At 35.5% G+C, this 20,040-nt stretch overlaps 1 protein-coding gene across 3 annotated transcripts in view; it reads right to left on the bottom strand.

Annotated features, from left to right (window-relative positions):
* LOC131540638 (ras-specific guanine nucleotide-releasing factor RalGPS1) overlaps positions 1-20,040 on the bottom strand; it is a 143,026-nt gene that overhangs the window by 19,472 nt on the left and 103,514 nt on the right. For all 3 annotated transcript variants that reach the window (XM_058775703.1, XM_058775705.1, XM_058775704.1), the window contains exons 9-11: positions 12,970-13,107; positions 12,750-12,843; positions 2,389-2,456 (exon numbers count right to left, since the gene is read on the bottom strand). In XM_058775703.1, coding sequence (XP_058631686.1) covers positions 2,389-2,456; positions 12,750-12,843; positions 12,970-13,107 — 300 coding nt within the window. The remainder of the gene's footprint in view (positions 1-2,388; positions 2,457-12,749; positions 12,844-12,969; positions 13,108-20,040) is intronic.

Below are 20,040 nucleotides of genomic sequence, written 5' to 3'. Positions count from 1 at the left end.
ATAGCAAGAGAGGCTGCCTTGGAAACCCCACAAAAGACAACTTAAACGAACATGAAAACCTATAGATTTGGTTACACAGCTCAAGAGAAATGCTTACAAACGACACTCACAGTGAACTTACATTTCTACTGGAAAACCGCTGTCGGCTCATGTCATGTCGCGTGACTAGACCTCACAGGCAACAGCCAGGCAGCGTTTTACAATGCAAGCATGTAACATACAGCATATACAATGCACGACTTTGAGCAGTTCAAAGAAATCCACACCTACATGTTAATTACATGGCTGACATTCACAAATTCGCTCACATCATTTAAACTTTCAGTTACACGTGCCATAAAATAATCACATAACTGTTTTTGGCAGTGAATAATCCAATGTACCTCAATTAGAGGAGTTAATGATTGTGTGATGATCTAGTCCATTAAGCTAATCGACTATTGTTTGTTCAGTTTCAGCACAAATGTGCTCATGTGAGCAGTAGGGCCAAAACAGATAATGTAGCTGGGGCTAATAAAAATTAGGCATACATTATTATAAATATATTTATTACTATAGTAACTTAATGGTAAATTGAAACCCTACACATAACATTACATGATGTGTAATATCTTTAGGCCTTTTGATGATGCCAAATATATTTAATAATAATATTTAACCACTTGAATTTGCATGCACCAATATAACAATAGCAAATATATTTTATGTGTAAACATACTAAAAATACTATTATATAAATAATACAGACTATTATTTTCACTAACAACTGTGAGTGAATACAATCAAAACACTAATTCCATGGTTGATGAGTGTAACAAATTATAGAATCGGTTTTTGAAACAGCTCATTGAAACAGATGAACTGAAATGAACTGATTCATGGAAATTAATCAAACTTACCAACTCCACCAGTAATGTATTATTTCAAATCAGAGATGCTATAAAACCATCTCCTTCTCAGAGCTCTCATACGCTACCATTCAAAAGTTTGGGGTTGGAAAGATTCTTTCTGGAAGAAATGAATGCTTTTATTCAGCAAGGATGCATTAAATTCATCAAAAGTGACAGTAAAGGCATTTATAATGTTACAAAGGTTTGTACTTCAAATAAATGCTGTTCTTTTGAACTTTCTATTCATCAAAGAATCCTGGAAAAAAAAAAGTAGCATGGTTTCCATAAAAGTATTAAGCAACAAAAACAATTTTCAGCACATTAGAATGATTTCTGAAGGATCATGTGACACTGAAGACTGGAGTAATGATGCTGTAAATTCAGCTGCGCATCACAGGAATAAATTACATTTTTGAATATATTACAATAAAAATCAGTTTTTTCAAAGGGTAATAATTTTTCACAATATTACTGTTTTTACTGTAATTTTGATCAAATAAATGCAGCCTTGGTGAGCAGAAGAAACAGCACCTAGTGATTTATGAGCTGGAACAAAACTCAGCAATTGGCATTGGTTTGTAGGAAATGTGATGACCAAACAAAAAGTTAAAAATTAAAGCACTGGTTAATTGTATAACACAATTTTATAAAATTACACTGAATAGTTCAGACATTGTCCAGTTTTAAAACTGAAAAATAGCAGATCCCTCGCGATGGAGCTTGAGGAGGTCATCCAGTCAGCTGTTCAAAGCATTGCTCAATGACTACGGTTCATCTCTGTGTTCTGGGCTCAATGAGCGATGCCTGCATGTGGTGGTGTGATGTAGATTTGCAATGTGGAGATTATGAAGGCTCCGTAGAGAGCCATTTATGTGCTGTTTGTTTTCTCAGTCCACATTCAGTTCCCTTTGCCCTTTCAATGAGTCAAAGAGGACAGGGCCCCTCGGCCCCTCAGAGCCCTTCATTAACTCTACCACCAGGGGCCAGTGACCTCATTCAGACGGGACAACATAATGAATGCTGGGGGAAAATGACTACAATGTCTTTTGTAAGTTACTACTTTGGGGTCAGTAAGATTTTTGTTTTTTTAAGAAATGAATACTTTTATTCAGCAAGGATGCATTAAATTGATCAAAAGTGACAGTGAGGACATTTATAATGTTACCAAAAAAATAAATAAAAAAAAACTTTTCCAAATAAATAATGTTGTTTTGACCTTTCTATTCATCAAAGAATCTTGAAAATAATAAATGTATCAGTTTTCACAAACATATGAAGCAGCACAACTGTTTTCAACTGATAATAATCAGAAAGGTTTCTTGAGCAGCAAATCAGCATATTAGAATGATTTCAGCATTAATGCATTTTTGATCAAATAAATGCAAAAACTAGATTCCTTTCAAAAACATTTAAAAAGCTTTTGAACAATAGCACAAGTTGGGCCTCATGGCCAAAAATATATATATAAGAAGAAATAGTGACATTTAGGCTGTCTTACCTGCAAGATCTTCTTTGGATGTGGCCATGCGTGGCGAGCTGTTCCCTGGTTCAATTTTCAGAGACAGTCTGTAATGGAAAGACAAGCAAAAGTCTCACCAAAAACACTCCACAAGTTCCGTGAAGCTCCAGGGTGGTACATTTAATATTTCAAAACCAACTAATGTTAGGCTGAATGAACAGGCTTTGAGGATGAATTTAGTTGAATCGGATTTGCCAGAAACCCAAAATAAGACATGTTAGTGAAATAATCACATCATTTTAGCCTCAACCAACAGTGCCACAACAGTAACCACTCAAAATTTATTTTACTGTAATAATTTTCACTTTTCATTTAAAAATTTGTTTTAAAATAAAATCATAGGAAAGAGCAAGAAAAAAAATCCTGTTTTCCATGCAAGGTATAATTCACTCAAAAATTTAAATTTGCTGAAAATGTACTCAATAGCCTCACATCACTTGCTCACCAATGCATCCTCTGCAGTGAATGGGTGCCGTCAGAATGAGAGTCCAAACAGCTGATAAAAACATCACAATAATCCACAAGTAATCCACACCCCTCCAGTCCATCGGTTAACATCTTGAGAAGTGGAAAGCTGCGTGTTTGTAAGAAGTGCGTTAAACTTCAAACCGTTGCTTCTGGCCAAAACACCATAATCCATAATAACGCTTCCTCCAGCGAAAAAGTCCATCTCCTGCTGTCTCTCACATCAAAATCCATCCACATATTTGTTTAGAGCTGTTCTGGACTGTTTGGTTTGTAAACAGTGCATGATCTGTGCAGATTTCTCTCTTGATTCAGACAAGATAACTTTTTAGGACACAATATTATGGATGGAGGACTCATATTTTAGCTGGAAACAACAGATTGAAGTTAAAAACTAATGCAGGATATGTTTCTTACAAACAGTTTCTGGCTTCACAAGGCAAGGCTGATGGACTGGAGTGGTGTGGATTATTGTGACGTTTTTATCAGCTGTTTAGACTCATTCTGACGGCACCCATTCACTGCAGAGGATCCATTGGTGAGCAACTCATGTACTGTAATATTATGAATTTCTCCAAATCTGTTCCCATGATGAAACAAACTCATCTACATCTTGTACGGCCTGATGGCGAGTAAGTTTTCAGCATATTTTCATTTTTGGGTGAACTGTTCCTTTGATGTACTATGTATAGTTTCCCCAAATGCAAGAACATTTCTTGAATACAAACAGCAAAAATAGCTCAGAAATAGTCATGATTATGACATCAAAACCACAAGCACATTAACATTCCCACATTTACAAAATAACAACTAGTCAGTAATCAGTGACTTGACCTGCCCTGATGAATGACAGTGTTTGTACAATTTCATCACTCGCAAAAAGACTAGAGAGACTAGAAAGATCATGCAACACTAAACTGTAACCACTTCACCTTTCCTATAAAAGCATTTACAGGCCTCAGAGGTGATGCAACACTCTCCATGCTGTTCATGCTTGCATTTGGCTTTTCTAGTTATGTACATGACCTAGAGGAGACACTGAGAAAGCCAAACGGGACCTGTTGGGCCGATAACATTTCACGTTTTTATAGGGGACCAGAAGGGACTGATTGTTAACAATCCAATAAACTGAACTGCAATCTCTTATTTCCACACCATCAACTATGATTTGACATTCATAATGCACAAAATATGCAAAAAAAGCCTTTAATGGTGTTTTGGCACAATGCACGGTGAGCTTTGGAAAGAAGCGCTCAAAATAAACACATCATTCGGCCATGTTTCTGTATCTCAAACAACAGCGCCAAGGTCATGTGTTTGATTCCCTGGGAATGAATGAATTAAAAAAAGAAAAAGGAAGAAAGAAAAAAGTTTGAATAAAATTGCTTTGGATAAATGTGCTAAAAGCCAAATACATAAATATAAAACACGTACGTTGGTCAACTACTTGTCGGTCTCACCAATTTTTTTGACCATTATGGGCTGATGCATGATGCTGTGAGCAAACCAGTGTTATTGTATTTAACTAAAATTAAGCTAGAACCATAAAATAATTGGTTTAAGTTTAACAAAAAATAACTTTTATAAAAGTTAGATAAAATAAACTTTTATTGAAATAAAATAAACCTTGATCTTATTTTATGTCAGCTAGCTGCCAAAGCAACATTACTTATCTTCATTTAGTTTAACCTGATGCACTGAATTAGTTGAAACTAAAAATGAAATAAAATGACTAAAAACTATGTGAAATAAAAATACTAATAAAAAAGACAAAAACACACGACAAAATGACTAAAACTTAAACTGCAATATGAATAATAATAAAAAATATAATGAAAATATAAAAACAACTTTCCCACCCCAACATATGTAATGGTTACAACAACAACAACAAAGTAACAAAATGTACAGAAATGCAAAGTAATTACTTACAAGAAAATTACTTACATTTTTGTTACAGTTACCAATACTGTATCTGTTATTGTTTATATTAAAATAAAAACTCACATCAGGGATTATTGAATGTTTTCAAATCATTGAACACATCTGCAGAAACGACATCCGAAAACCTCCAGGAAAAATCAACTGGTTTAACACCATGGGCACACCGAAGAAAAAGTCCTCACTAAATAACACAAGACAGATTGCATGTACTGATAGCCAAAGAACAAAATGAAACCGCCAAAAACAGCAACTCAACAACCTAAAACAGCGTTCAGGGGATTTGTGAAAGAAAATACCAGATTCCTTCAGGATATCACACTGTTTTAAAAGAAGGTGAAATATTCACATTCAGATAACCGGTGGGTGTGGAGAAATCCCTGGAGAAGCACTAATCACAGCAATCAATCATTCACTGGTAATTTGCACATAACAGCATTTCTCAGTCACGAAAAACAAAAATTTTCACCGATGAGATTGGAGTGATTTAACAGAGGTTGAGAGTTCAGAAACCAGACTATGTCAAACTACTCCAAACCATAACAAGACTACATTTTAAGGTCTCAAAGACCATCTCCAGATGTGACGGCTGTTTCCAAACAGTAGGCAGAAAAATGACCACATGCACCCACAGATAAATTAATCCCAGAATGCACTGCGACAAGCTTGGTGTAAATTTCTGTGAGCACTACAGAGTTGTACTACAACAAACTAACCGCACATCTAATTTAAAAAAGGGATTATTTCCACCAATTTCTGTCACAGAATTTAAAAAAAATTAACTTTTAAAAAGGCAACTTTTTATCTCACAACTCTGACTTTTTTTCCTATTCTGAGTTTATATCTCATTATTCAGACTTTTTTTCTTGCAATATGGAGAAAAACACCAGAATTGTGAGATATAAGCTTAGAATTCTGAAAAAAAATAAATAAACATTTGCGAGATGCAAACTTAGAATTCTAAAAAGTCGTCAAAATTACGAGATGTCAAAATTGTAAGATATAAATTCAGTATTCAGGAGGAAAAAGTCAAAAACTATATGTAAACTCAAAACATTAGACAACCAAACAAAATAATATGTAGGCTAATTTACTTGAGTTTCTGACAAAATGTTTTATTTAAAGGGGTCATATGACGTTGCTAAAAAGAACATTATTTTGTATATTTGGTGTAATGCAATGCGTTTATGCGGTTTAACACATTGTTTTCCACATACTGTACATTACTGTTGCTCATCTATGCCCCGCCTTTCTGAAACGTGCCGATTTTTACAAAGCTCATCATTCTGATTTGCAAGGCGTGCTCTGATTGGCCAGCTATCCAGTGCGTTGTGATTGGCCGAATACCTCAAGTGTGTGGCGGAAATGTTATGCCCCTCACCGTATTGTGATGCCGTGTCCCAGTGCGACGACACAAAAACAATAAAACCCATTACAAACAAGGCATTTGTTGCATCCAGTGGGGACATAATTACTGATTATAATGATTACTGTCTTTTTACGTGTCGCGTTGCATCGCGCCGCGTAAACATTACCATGTCTGCAATGTGATCGGAGAAACGACAAACACTACTCTTCACAGCTCAAAACTCGCGTTTGAATCATCAGTGGCAAATTCTTTAAATATGAAAACATACTTACAGGCTGTGAGTCATAAGCACCAGACTGTCCTTGCAAAGTTGGAATTGCCCCACTTTATAGAAACAGTCTTTGAGCACAGCTGGCAGGCTACTCTCAGGTTCAGGAAATAGTCCTCAGTAAAATGTGCTGCACACACTCGAATATTTGGGTCGAACTGTTCTGGAATGGTGTTGAAAATACAACTTAATCACTGATTTCTAGTTGTGTCCTCTTTTGGAAGCACAAACAAAGTAGTTTCGCTTTCACAATGAAACACTGCGTCTCCAGGACATGGTACCGGCGGCAACAAAAAATAATACAGCGAGAATAAAAGTCCCGCCCTCTTTCATTGCGTTTATGTTTGGGCGGTATTTTGCAAATCTCCCCACACTGTGACGTAGACATGTGGGGGCGTGTTTGAATGAGCCATTTTAGGGTGGCGTGTTCAAGTCTTAACTTTTATAAAGAATATCTCTTTGGTTTGAGACTTTAGTCTTTGCAACTTCAGGGATCTTATCTATGCATGAACAGCTTGTAACACTCCAAAGAGAAAGGAAAACTTGAAATCGCATCATATGACCCCTTTAAATGTCATAAATTAGTCTATTTTTAAATGTCTAAAATGTTATAAAAGGAGTCTATCTAAAAATATTAATTTATATAAAAAACAATTTTGAAATAAAGAAGTGAAGACTCGTTCCATCCGAAGTTTTTAAACGAACCTCTTGAATGAATGATTCACATCAAACAGCCTACATTTTAACAGTCACTGGTCGCCATTTAATGGCATAATGTTACATCATATTTGAAGCGTAACATTAGTTCCAAAGGTCAATTACTCATTTTGATCACAACTGCTGAAACTGTCTATATCCGGACCATAAACTTTTATCCAAATACTTTCGTTATTATTTAATGTTTGCAACATGGAAATGTAACCAACTGTGTAGACTGTTTGTGAAGCTGTTTCAGTGCTGCGGTCTCCGGATCAGCGGCTGCATGAATGCAGGTTTAAATATTCCGATCCGATGTGATTTGATGTGATTTCAAAGGTTTAATTGACATAGCAGAATCATCATTTAGGAATAAGATTGTGTGTGTTTGAATCGAGATTGCAATCTTTTAATGATTTCTTGTGCGTACACATGTGTTTTTGTAGTCTATGTCATATTTGTCCCCCTGCTTCCGCGACCCATGTGTAATCTCAGAATTCAGAGGAAAAAGACAAAATTGCGAGATGTAAACTCAGAATTTAGAGGAAAAAGTAAAAACTGCAAGATATAATCTTAGAATTCAGAGGAAACATATATATATTTTTAAATAGTTTAAATCTCATATATATGTATACATGTATGTATGTGTATATAACATATATAATAAATAAATAAATAAATAAATAATATATAAAATATATATATGTATACATATACATTATATATATATATATATATATATATATATGAGATTTAAACTTCAGAATTCAGAGGAAAATGTCAAAATTGTGAGATGTAAACTCAGAATTCTGAGAAGTGTCAAAAAAAAAATGTAATAAATAAAATTGTGAGATGTAATCTCAGAATTCAGAGAAAAAAAAAGTCAAAATGGCAAGATTTAAACCCAGAATTCTGAGAAAAAAAAGCTATAATTACGAGATGTAAACTCAGAATTCAGAGAAAAAAGTCAAAATTAAAATATTTTTAACTTGGAATTCCGAGAAAAAGATTCAAATTTATGTGAACTTGCAATTGTTCGATAAAATTATGAGATAAAAAAAGTTGCAATGACCTTTTTTATTTTTTTATTCCATGGTGGAAACAAGCTAGGAAAAGTTTTATATGTATATACATTTATAAATCATTTGGAACTGCTGCTTCAGCGGTCTCTATGTCTGGTGGGTGAAGTTCATTTTCCACTCTGCTGTACGTGTAGTGTTTCCAGACCTGCAGACCTGAAATGTGAAAGTCCTCGAGCCGCCCACTTCTTTTATGTTCGCAACCCATCCAGAATGCTGGCCACGGATCAGAAAGTGAGATGGCCACCGGTGATGAGGGAGGCTGGGGTTTGTCGGGCAGGATACAGCCAGCAGCATGATGTCAGTCCTGGATGAATTTCAATAGCACACCCTACGGTTTCAGTGCATTTGGGGCCATGCGAGGTCGTGACGGGGTCACAGACGAAACGTCACCATGGAGAGCACATGAGAGCCGCCGCCGATCATCGAGATTTGGAGCTGAGCCCATCTCACCAGCTATAAAACAGAGCTGAGCTGTGCAAAAAACACCCTGGAGATTTGAGATACGGCAAACCGCAAATAACACCATGACAGACACTAAGAGTCCCTCTGTTGTATAAACAAAGATGGAAGAAGAGCTACTTTAAAATGTATTCATCTACAAAATGACAAACGACACAATGAACTCTTGACTGAACTCTGACTCAGTCCACAACCAAAAACTCTGAGATTTTTACCAAATGTAACTGCAATGTGGTTATTGTAGGCTTTTTAATGAGACTTTAACAGAATACAGTTACATGTGTAGTGTACATGATGTTTTATGCCTAAACATCAAACAGCACACAATTAGACAAAATATTTGGATTTCTACAATGAATTGTATCGTAACATTGTTGTGGCTAGTTGTTCGTATTTATTAAGTCATGAAGATAATGTTATCTTACTGAATGATTTTTTGCTGAAATTACAAGAATGGCTTGAGACAGAAGTTAAAACAGGTTGAAAATGACAGAAAAATCTGCACTATTTCACACTGCCTGCAGCATCATGAATTACATGAATTACATTACATTTGTTCACTACTCACTGCTGTGTGTGTGCACTTGGAAGGGTTAAATGCAGAGCACCAATTTCGAGTATGGGTCACCATACTTGACAATACGTCATGACTTAACTTAACTACGTAAAACCTAACTTTAAATGAACAATTTTTACTTGTATAAAATATATTTCAAAATGATGTTAACATAACGTAATACAAAATATAAACTTGTATAAAATATATTACAATAATATATTTTCATATATTATAGAATCTATTTTTCAAAAATATGTAAAAATACAAAAAACTAATTTTAAATGACAAATATAAACTTGTATAAAAATCTAAATGTATTTTTTCTAAAGATATGTTAAATCTAACTTTAAATGATAAATATAAGTTAATATAACATGTTGGTAGGGCAAGTAAAAATGACCAGATCATCAAAAAAAAAAAAAAAAAAAAAAAAAATTCCTTACTCTTGAACCTCGAGTTTCTTTTAATTTCTTCTTCCTTCCTTTTCTTGTATTTTAGTTACGCATCACCATTTTAAATCTGTGTTTCTCCAAACCTGTGTATAAGACATGTGATGTGTGAAGGATGTATTCCCTGGGACTGCATACTTGAGACTGAGGGACTCTGATTAAAAATACATTTACTGATTGTCTGTCGTCAGCACAGGATTTGCTCCAAATTCAGCGAAGTGAGTGAAGCCAAGAAAACAATCATTTCAGACGAGCTGGATGAAAGACTGATGCTGGGATGTGTTTACGTCTGAGTCGTCACGGATGAACGGCCACAGGAAACAGAGCAAAAAGACTGGCTTCTTAGACAGGTACGAAAAGAGCTGTGAAACATGATGTTATTGTTTCACATCTCTGTTAAAGTTGATTTCTTACCAGTTGACGAAGGATATTTACATTTTATAAACACAACACAAGATAATATTTCATAATTTTGTGCTAATATGATTGCTTCAACAGACGAGCATTTTTTAGCAGGGGTGATATCAGGATATTGGACTTATCATCACATTGCTTCTCCCATGTTGAGACATCAATATGGCTAATGTACTTCTGATACAGTGTGTGCCAGTAATAACAGGCTCTTCACAGCATTGAGACAAGAGTCCCACAGATATTCACTCATGCGGTGGAATAAACATTTAAATCTAGCATAATCACAGGCCCTTTTAACTCGCTCTGATGAATTGCTAATTCACAAATTCACTTCGCAGCTGTTCATGATGGAATGAGGTGGAGAAGAGAACTTAAGTTCACATTAAAGCAAAGAGAGAAGTGCTGCATTCCTTACAGCTTCTGGTTGAAGATCTAGTGTGGGTCACTGCTGATTACATACTGCTAAAAACGCTGGTCACCCCTCTACTTGGAGCCAGTTCAACTAGAAATGAAAATTCAGTCATCATTAACTCAACCTCATGTTGTTCCAGACCTGTTTGACTTCATTTCTTCTGCAGAACACAAAAGAAGATATTTTGAAGAATGTTTCAGTTGCTTTTTCTTTTTTTTTTTTTGTGGTTTCGGACTATATTGACTTTCATTACACAGACAAAAAATATTTAAATATCCTTGAATGGCCACAAAAAGCACATGCATTTTCAAAATATCTTTTTTGGTGTTCTGCAAAAGCAAAAAAAAAATAAAAATAATAAATTCAGTTTAAAATATCCCTTTAACCCTGGTCTAAGGCTTGTTTCCACCATGGGATATAAAAGAGGAAAAAAAGGAATAAAAAAAGGTGATGACTTTTCACAAAGAAAATAAATCAGAATTGCAAGATATAAACTCATACTTAACTTTTGTCTTTGCAATTCTGAGTTTACATCTTACAATTCTGTTTTTCTCAGAATTCTGAGTTTAAATGGTATAATTCTGACTTTTTTTCAGAATTCTAAGTTTACACCACGGAATTCTGACTTACTTTCTCAGAATTCTAAGTTTACATCACGGAATTCTATTTTTTCCCCCCTCAGAATTCTGACTTTTTTCCTCTGAATTCTAAGTTAACGTCTTGTAATTCAGATTTTGTGTCTCAGAATTCTAAGTTTACATTTTGGAATTCTGACTTTTTTTCCTCAGAATTCTAAGTTTACATCTCGGAATTCAATTTTTTTTGTCTAAGAATTCTAAGTTTACATCTCGTAATCCTAACTTTTTCCCCCTCAGAATTCGGAATTTTTTCCTTAGAATTCAAAGTTTACATCTCGTAACTCTAATTTCTTGTCTCAGAATTCTAAGTTTACATCTCAGAATTTCTAAACGTGGCATGTGCGAGACACGAGTGCAGCGGTGATAGATGTCCCTATAGAAAATAAATATGCGTTTTGTGTGAACGGCTTGGTTTCAGTTTTGCCATTAAAATGCACTGAGACTGTCATCGCATCTTGTGTGCCACTGATAAGGCTGCCTGGCGCACACCTTCGAATGCAGTGTGTTTGCATGTGGATTTTAAATGTTAAATTTGATGAATATTCTAAAGTCAAATTTTTTTTGACCACCCTACTCCTCAATTTGGACTTTTCTTCTCAGAATTGCGAGTTTATATCTTGCAATTCAGATTTATTTCCTCAGAACTGTGCAAAAAATCCAAATGGTGAGATATGAACTCAGAACGTGAGGAGAAAAAGTCTGAATTGTAAAAAAGTTGCAATTACCTTTAAACCAGGGCATTATGGTTATTCTGACTTGGACGGCAAGATTCTGCCCAATGTACGATAATAACCAATAACAGAATTAAAAACAACATAACATTTTGCTAAAAAATAATGCAATTACAGCAATTTAAACAACAATACTGGCAAATAACTGCTGGATGATGTTTTACATTTAAGTAAGTAAGTAATTAAATATTAGAGGTATAATGATACACAAACATGACGTTCAGTACTAATTGAAACAACAGTACTGGCACAGATTTGCTGGACGCTGTTGTGCAAATAATACACGCTTTACGTTTCACCACTTAAGAAGCAAATTATATGGTTTGGAACAACTGCATATGAGGATTTATTTCTCATCTCACTGTTGGTTCCACCATGTGTTTGGACTCAGTTGGCCTAAACCCTGCTGAGCTTAAGCAATGTTGCTCAAACTCACAGGACACCCAGTGATTTTAATAAAAACACATTACATTTGTGTAAAACACTATTTAACGGCACAATCAAAACGTCTAAAGGCGGTTACGGTTTCACCACATTTATGTGATGACTTTGCTGCTCACTGTGCCGACCACCCAAAAAATCTAATCACGCTGTTGTTTGCCTATAAAAGCAGCGACCCGTGAATTCCCAGTGTCAAATGCCTAGGGATATCGGCTGTCATGTCGCAACCAGAAAAACACAAATGCAATCATCTGCTATTTCCTGTTCGCCAAATCCTAAACCATCCAGCCAATGGGTTGCCCTCGCTTTGGGCCGCTGCCGGTGTCACGCGTCCTGCTAAAGTCATCATGCCGTTTGAAGCAGGAGCTCTGCTGTAAATACAGTCCCTTTGCATTTTACCATTGAGACCTACTTACTTGAAATTGTCATCTTCCACGAACTTCTGAAGCTCCTCGATGTAGCGAACAGACATCAAGTACTTCTGCACATGCGGGAGGGTCACGAGGTGATCTGCGAGGAGGATGTCGAGGGTCAGACGTGTGCATGTACAGTATATATATACACGTGGATCTGAAATCTCCATACAGATTTCACGACTAAATATCCTTCAAACTGACTGAGAGCTAATGAACTGACCGTATGTGCAGGACATCTGGAGGTCAGAGATCACCCGCAGGATGTTGTTCATCTGATTGGTTCTCCGCTCAGTCTCAATGATGCTTTCAGACGCGGGATAGGCCGAGTCGATGTAAATCATGTCCAGCAGGTAGATCCCTGTGTGTGAGAAATGGAAGCGAGATGGACTATAAGTATTCATGGTATTTATGGATTTACTGATAAAATGGACATTTGATAGTAATAATATAATGATCCAGGATGATGTATTAACATGAAAAGATGTATTTTGTCATACTGACCAACTGACTGTACATTGTCTAGCTTATTTAATGGCTATTAACTAACTAACTAACTAACTAACTAACTAACTAACTAAATGTTTTAATTAAAAATTCTTTGAAATTATTTAAATTAATTTATATTATTTTAAATAACATACTATAATAATAATAATAACAAATTAATTTAATGTTGTCAATGAGTGTAATGTTTTGAAAAAATATCTAATTTTAATTTATACTGTTTTGAAAAAATTAAGGTGAAATTATTTTATTTTATGTACAGAAAGTGATACAGGAGACACAAAACTAGAACAGAAACACAACACTGTATGTCAGTGCAGCACTACGACATGCTGATATCCGTAAAGACATCTGATAATACAGCGGAAAAACTCTGTTAACTCTGTTGTGATAAATTATTGCAAGTCTAATAAAGAGATAAAGCAACTCCATGCACAGTTACAGCTTATTACCTCAGTCAAGCTGTGATACACATTATAAGTACTGACTAACAAGAACCAGGCATGCACTGCAGGAACAAGTGGACACCATTGGCCTTAATTTATCCCAGAATGCATCTTGATTTAGAGGCGAGGCAGAAATTACACATCTGCACGGCATTCACAATTAGATGTTTTCAAATCTTCTATTTGATTTCAGCAAGTTGGTCAAACAGCAAAATTATCTGATGAGACAAGAATCACTCATGTGAAGATCTGAGGCAGTCATGCTTGGGTAATTAACTTTTCCCATGTGTATCTTTAACATCAGGGTGTTTTTTTGTGATGATGGCATACCACTAAAGTAATACTGCATTACTCTACTTACTTTAGTATGCACTGAACATTAATCTCTTCATGAAACTAAAAAGTGTACAGACCCTTCATGTTGCTCCATATCTGTATTTGACTTTCTTTCTAGTGTGGAACACAAAATGGGAAGTTAGACAAAGCCTGAGCTGGATTGCCAAGCTCCAAAAAAGTACAGTAAAAGTAGTCTGACCATCTGTTTGTATGGAAGATAATTATAGTCATAAGAAAAATCGAAATTATCGAAATCCCAATTTTGTTTTATTACTTTATAATTTTGTCTGTTAACATAGTTAATGACTTTGATGACTAGCATAGTTATGACTTTATCTCATCTCATTTTATCTCTTATCTACAACTTTTAATCTCAGAATTTTGTCACAATTATGATTTTTTAATCTCTTCATTTCAATTAATTACTGCATAATTAGGACCTACATATCTAATCATTTAGATTTTTATCTCATATTTATGACTTTTTATCTTTAATTTCAATGTTATATCTGGTAACTATGACTCATATCTCATAATTAGCTTTTCATCTCATATTTTTAATTTATGTCATAATTATGACAATCTCTTAATTTTGATTTATTATTTCAAAATTATGATTAAGTATCTCATTTTGGCATTTTATCTCATGATTATTAGTTATCACATAATTTCAATTTATGTAATTATGACTTTTTAATATCTTAATTTCAATTTATTATTTCATAATAAACTCACAATTATGACTTAGTATCACAAAATTTTCGTAATTAAGACTTTTTCCTCTATGAATTTGCCATAATTTTGATTTACAAAAACATTTTTTTTATGTGGGGTAAATGGGACATTCTTACATCTAATTTTGCATTTCATAGAGAAAGGAAAACAACACAGGACCGTAATAACACGCAGCTCAGCATATTATGTAAAATTATAATTTTTTTGAGTAAATAACTCTAATAAAACTTTATCTAGTTTAACTTATATTATGAACTAAAACACATGCAGCCAAATACAATCCATAATCTGAATTAAACTCAAAAGACAAGCTGAGACAAATTACGAAGAATGAAAGGCCTTCAGACATGTTCAGTGATGCTCATTGAGAACCACTGGAGTGACTGCAGCAGTTCAGCTGTGGAAAGAATGAAAAAACGGTTTCCACCCGAACAGCTGAGGTCTCTGGAGAGTGAGAGCAGATGTATGAGGCAACACAAAGTATGTGGCATTGCTGTGGAGGAGATGGCATGGCCTCCTGCAAACTATTAGATGGGTTTCAGTAATGCACACACGCACAGGGCTGGGACCCCCGCACCGCAGTGGTGTTTCATATGACAGCGTACACAGCATTGTTCAGATAAAAAGTAGCTTGGCTCTATAAAATAAATAAATGAAAAATAAACACAACAAAAAACAAACAAATAAATAAAAGTATAATAAATTAATTGATAAATTTGTGCCACAGTGGAGCCCCTTATGGCATTGTACAAAGCATTGGTTGGTTCCAGCAAAGTGGCTTGGAACCAACCAATGAAACAACCAACCAACAAATAAATCAACCAACGAAAGAACCAACCAACCAACGAGCGAACCAATCAATGAATGAATCAACCAATTAACAAACCAACGAACCAACCAACCAACAAACAAACAAACCAAATGAATCAACCAGTCAACCAACAACTCAATCAACTGACTGACCAACCAAAGAACCAACTAACAAATCAACGAATGAACCAACAAACCAACCAACCGATGAATGAACTGACCGACCCACTTACCAACAAACCAACCAATGAACCAATCAATCAACGATCCAACCAACGAGCATACCAATCAATCAACCAATCAATCAACGATCCAACCAACCAACGAGCATACCAATCAACCAACCAATCAATCAATGAATGAATCAACTAACAAAAGAACCAAGTTCCAACAAACCAAAGAATCAACCAACCAACTAATGAATCAACAAATGAACCAAGCAACCAACCGATCTACCTACCTACCTACCCATCTAATTATACATCAATATATCTAAGTATATATATTTAAGAGGACTAATTTTCTCAGCTATCAGGTGTTGCAAGCTTAATTTTGGACCTGCATTTGTGAATAACCTTTGTGTAAATATAATGTCTAGGAACAGTGAAGCAGTTTTCTTTGGACATTCTTAGATCAGATTAAACACAAGGAAAGTTTATCTTCTCTACTGATTCATGCAAAGGGGAAAAATGGCTGGTACTCTAGCAAATTAAATGTTTTAATGAAAACCACATGGCTGGATTTAAACTGAGAAAGGAAGTCCTCACAATCTAATAAAAGCATAAATCAGACTAATATATAAAACAAGGCAAAAATCCTGCTTGTAACTATGCAGTCAAACAGTGGTGCCCTGCTAATGATTAGAAGAGCATTATTTGAGCAAATGACCTGGAGGGTTAGTTTAATACGTCAGCTTATTTATGGTGCTCTGGATAAACTGCTGCAGGCTGCTTCTCCTGAGCAAAACAGATGGAGATGTTCATCTAAAGAATAATGTGTTTCTGTGCTGTAAACAAAACACATATTTAAATAAATGGCCCATAGCAGTGACACAGCATGACTGATTCTATTAAATGCTGGGTTCATTTGAGCCAGACACCACGAGAGGTGATGTGTTACCATAAATAAAATTATAAAATCACAGACATAAGCAACAGTCACATTAGCCAAAGTAAAGACATACTTTTTTTTTTTTTTAAGTTATATTTATGGGCGTTTTAATGCTTTTTTAATGTGATAGGACAGCAGAAAGGTGACAGGAAAGCATTGGGTGAAGAGAAGGGAATGGGATCGACAAGACGGGATTCGAACTCTGGCAGTTGCGCTATTTGTCGGTAACCACAAGCTGAACTACTAATTACGAGGCTGTCGGCGCTGACTAAAGGCATACTTTTAATGAATGGCAAAGATAGATCGATAGATAAAATGATAGAACGATAGATAGAGCCAAATTTTATATGTACAGTTAGGTCCATATATATTTGGACACTGACACAATTTTCATAATTTCGGCTCTAAATGCCACCAGAACGGAATCAAAAATAAAACAATTAAGATGAAATTGAAGTGCAAACTGTAAGCTTTAATCCAAGGGGTTGAACAAAAATATAACATAAAATGCTGTTGTTGTTTGTTTGTTTGTGGGTCTTTCTACCTTTAGTTTTGTTGAGTGAATTTCGAGTGAAATGCAGCTCAATCAGAATATTCCACTTTTTAACCTTCAAAAACTCCTGGGTTGCTTTTGCTGTATGTTTTGGGTCATTGTCCATTTGCGCTATGAAGCGCCGCCCAATCAGCTTTGCTGAATTTGACTGAATCTGGGCAGAGAGTACCTTTCTATACACTTCAGAATTGATCCAGCTGCTTCTGTCTTCTGTCTCATCACTGAACACCAGTAACCCAGAGCCACTGGAAGCCATGCATGCTCATGCAATCACACTGCTCCACTATGTTTCACAGATGATGCTGTATGCTTTGGATCATGAGCTGTTCCAAGCCTTCTCCAGACTTTCCTTCCCGTCATTCTGGTACAGATTGATCTTAATTTCAGCCGTCCAAAGAATGCTTTTCCAGACGTGGTCTGGCTTTTTTATATGTTTTTTGGCAAAGTCTAATCTGGCCTTGTTTGCACCTGGTGAAGTCTTCTCTTGATTGTAGACTTTGACAGTGACATGTCTGCCTCCTGTAGAGTGTTCTTCTCTTGGCTGGATGTTGTGAAAGGTTTTTTCTTTACCATGGAGAGGATTCTCTGATCATCCACCACTGTTGTCCTCCGTGGACATCCAGGTCTTTTTATGTTGCCGAGCTAACCAGTGCGGTCTTGTTTTCTCAGAAAGTACCAAACTGTTGATTTGGCCACTCCTAATGTTCCTGCTATCTCTTTGATGGATTTGTTTTGTTTTTGAAGCTTAACAATCGTCTGTTTCACTTGTATGGAAAGATCCTTTGACTGCGTGAAGTGGGTTCACAGCAACAGCCTCCAAATGCAAATGGCACACTCAGAATCAACTCCAGACCTTTTAGCTGCTCAATTGACATAGAAATAATGAAAGAATAGCCCACGCCTGTCCATGAAACAGCTTTTGAGTCAACTGTCCAATTACTTATGGTCCCTTGAAAAGGGGGGGGGGGGGGTCATATTGAAGAGCTGTAATTCCTTAACCTTTGAGAATACCCTCAAATTAAATCTTAGAGTGTGCACTATAAGCCAGTATTCATTACATAACTGTAGCTTGAATATGTTTTGGTCAGCAGCTAAAATAATAAAAATTGTGCCTGCATGTGTCAAAATATATATGGACCTAAACAGAGTTGGGTATAATGCATAACTCAGTAACGCGTTACTGTAATCTAATTACTTTTCCTGGTAACGCAGTAAAGTAATGAGTTACATTTTAAATTTATGTAATTTGATTACAGTTACTTATGTAAATAAAATTACGTTACTTAAGTTACAAATGCATTGTAAAAAAAAAAAAAAGAAGTAAAAATCATGTTTTGCGCGTCAGTGTGCCCTTTAATAAATCACTGGAGCATGCGAGCTAAAATCATATATTTCAAAATGTTGCACTCGACATATTTTAGTCTGGCATTATTGTTTGGGAAAAGTTGAACAAGTGAATGTGTACAAGTTTGTGTCACAGTAACACTAATAAAGCAAAAAATAAATTACTCATCAGAATGAGATCAACCGCTGGATTAAACCGCACCGGCATCAACATTCAAGACTTATTCCTCACAGCGCATCTTCTTCCAAAAACGAAAAGTAGCCGAGGTGAACTTGAATCTTTCTACAGAGGTGACGTGAGCGTTTACATGTTCGCGTGTCTCAAGCCTGGTTTCGCGCGGATGATTATCTTATAGCGCGGGATGTGCATGGCCATGATCACATTATAGGTGAGCTCAGACGGGAAAGACTGGACCTCACATTGGTTTCATACGGATTATTTTATGAGAGAATATTTGTTTTCGACATGACTTACTTCATTTAATAACAGACACTTCAAGCTTTCTTTAGATATAGGCCTAAATATTTCTCATGTCATTTTCGTTCATTCTAGTGACTCGTTTCAGGAAGATATTCACGGAGACTGAGAATGCAGAAAGCGCACTTGTTTTCTTTATTTTACAAAAAAAAAAAAGAAAGAAAAGTTTTGTTGATATTGGGAGTGAATCAGGGTATACAAATAATAGGTCTACTTATGTATTTTTTTCAGTCAATATGAAATTAATGAAAGAACTATGAGTTTCTCTTTGTAGTGTATTTTTTTAGGTTTGATTACTTGAAAAGTAAAGTAAACTTGAAAGTAACTTGAAAAGTAAAGTAATTAGTAATCTGATTACTTTTTAAATGCAGTAATCAGTAATGTAATCAAATTACAATTTTAAAGAACTAATTAGTAATTTGTAGTGGATTACTTTTTTTTTTTTAGTAACTTACCCAACAATGGACCTAACCGTAACATCTGCTTCGCCTTTATGCCCAAATATAGCAATAAAACATCAGAAACATAACTTAAGTAGATCGGTTGTGAACACTACATCTCCACACATCCAGTTCAGTCACTCACACACACACACACACACACACACACACACACTGCTGCCCAACCAGCCTTGACACGATCTGAGTCATTCTATGGCTTCATCCACACAATGACATCAGCGCTCAACACGACAATCAGCATCCCTGCCATTGTATTACAAAAGTCTGCCTGTATCCAAGCACAAGGTCATGAAAATCGTGCAACACATTTCCTATTTCCTTTTTATTTCAGAGTGTTATCAGCAGGTTTCGTGTAATTCACCCAAACGCTTGAGCTAAATATAAAGACGAAAACTCAGTTTGACAGCATCAGATGAAGGTTGTGGGAAGGTATAGACATGTTGCACAAGCAACTACAAACATCGAACTGAAATTTACTGCTCGTCTTCTGCCTGGGCTGTTTGTTTAGTTTAAG

The sequence above is a fragment of the Onychostoma macrolepis genome, chromosome 05 (genome assembly GCF_012432095.1).
Source record: "Onychostoma macrolepis isolate SWU-2019 chromosome 05, ASM1243209v1, whole genome shotgun sequence".
Taxonomy (NCBI): Eukaryota; Metazoa; Chordata; class Actinopteri; order Cypriniformes; family Cyprinidae; genus Onychostoma; species Onychostoma macrolepis.
This window is presented reverse-complemented; position numbering and strand designations above follow the sequence as displayed.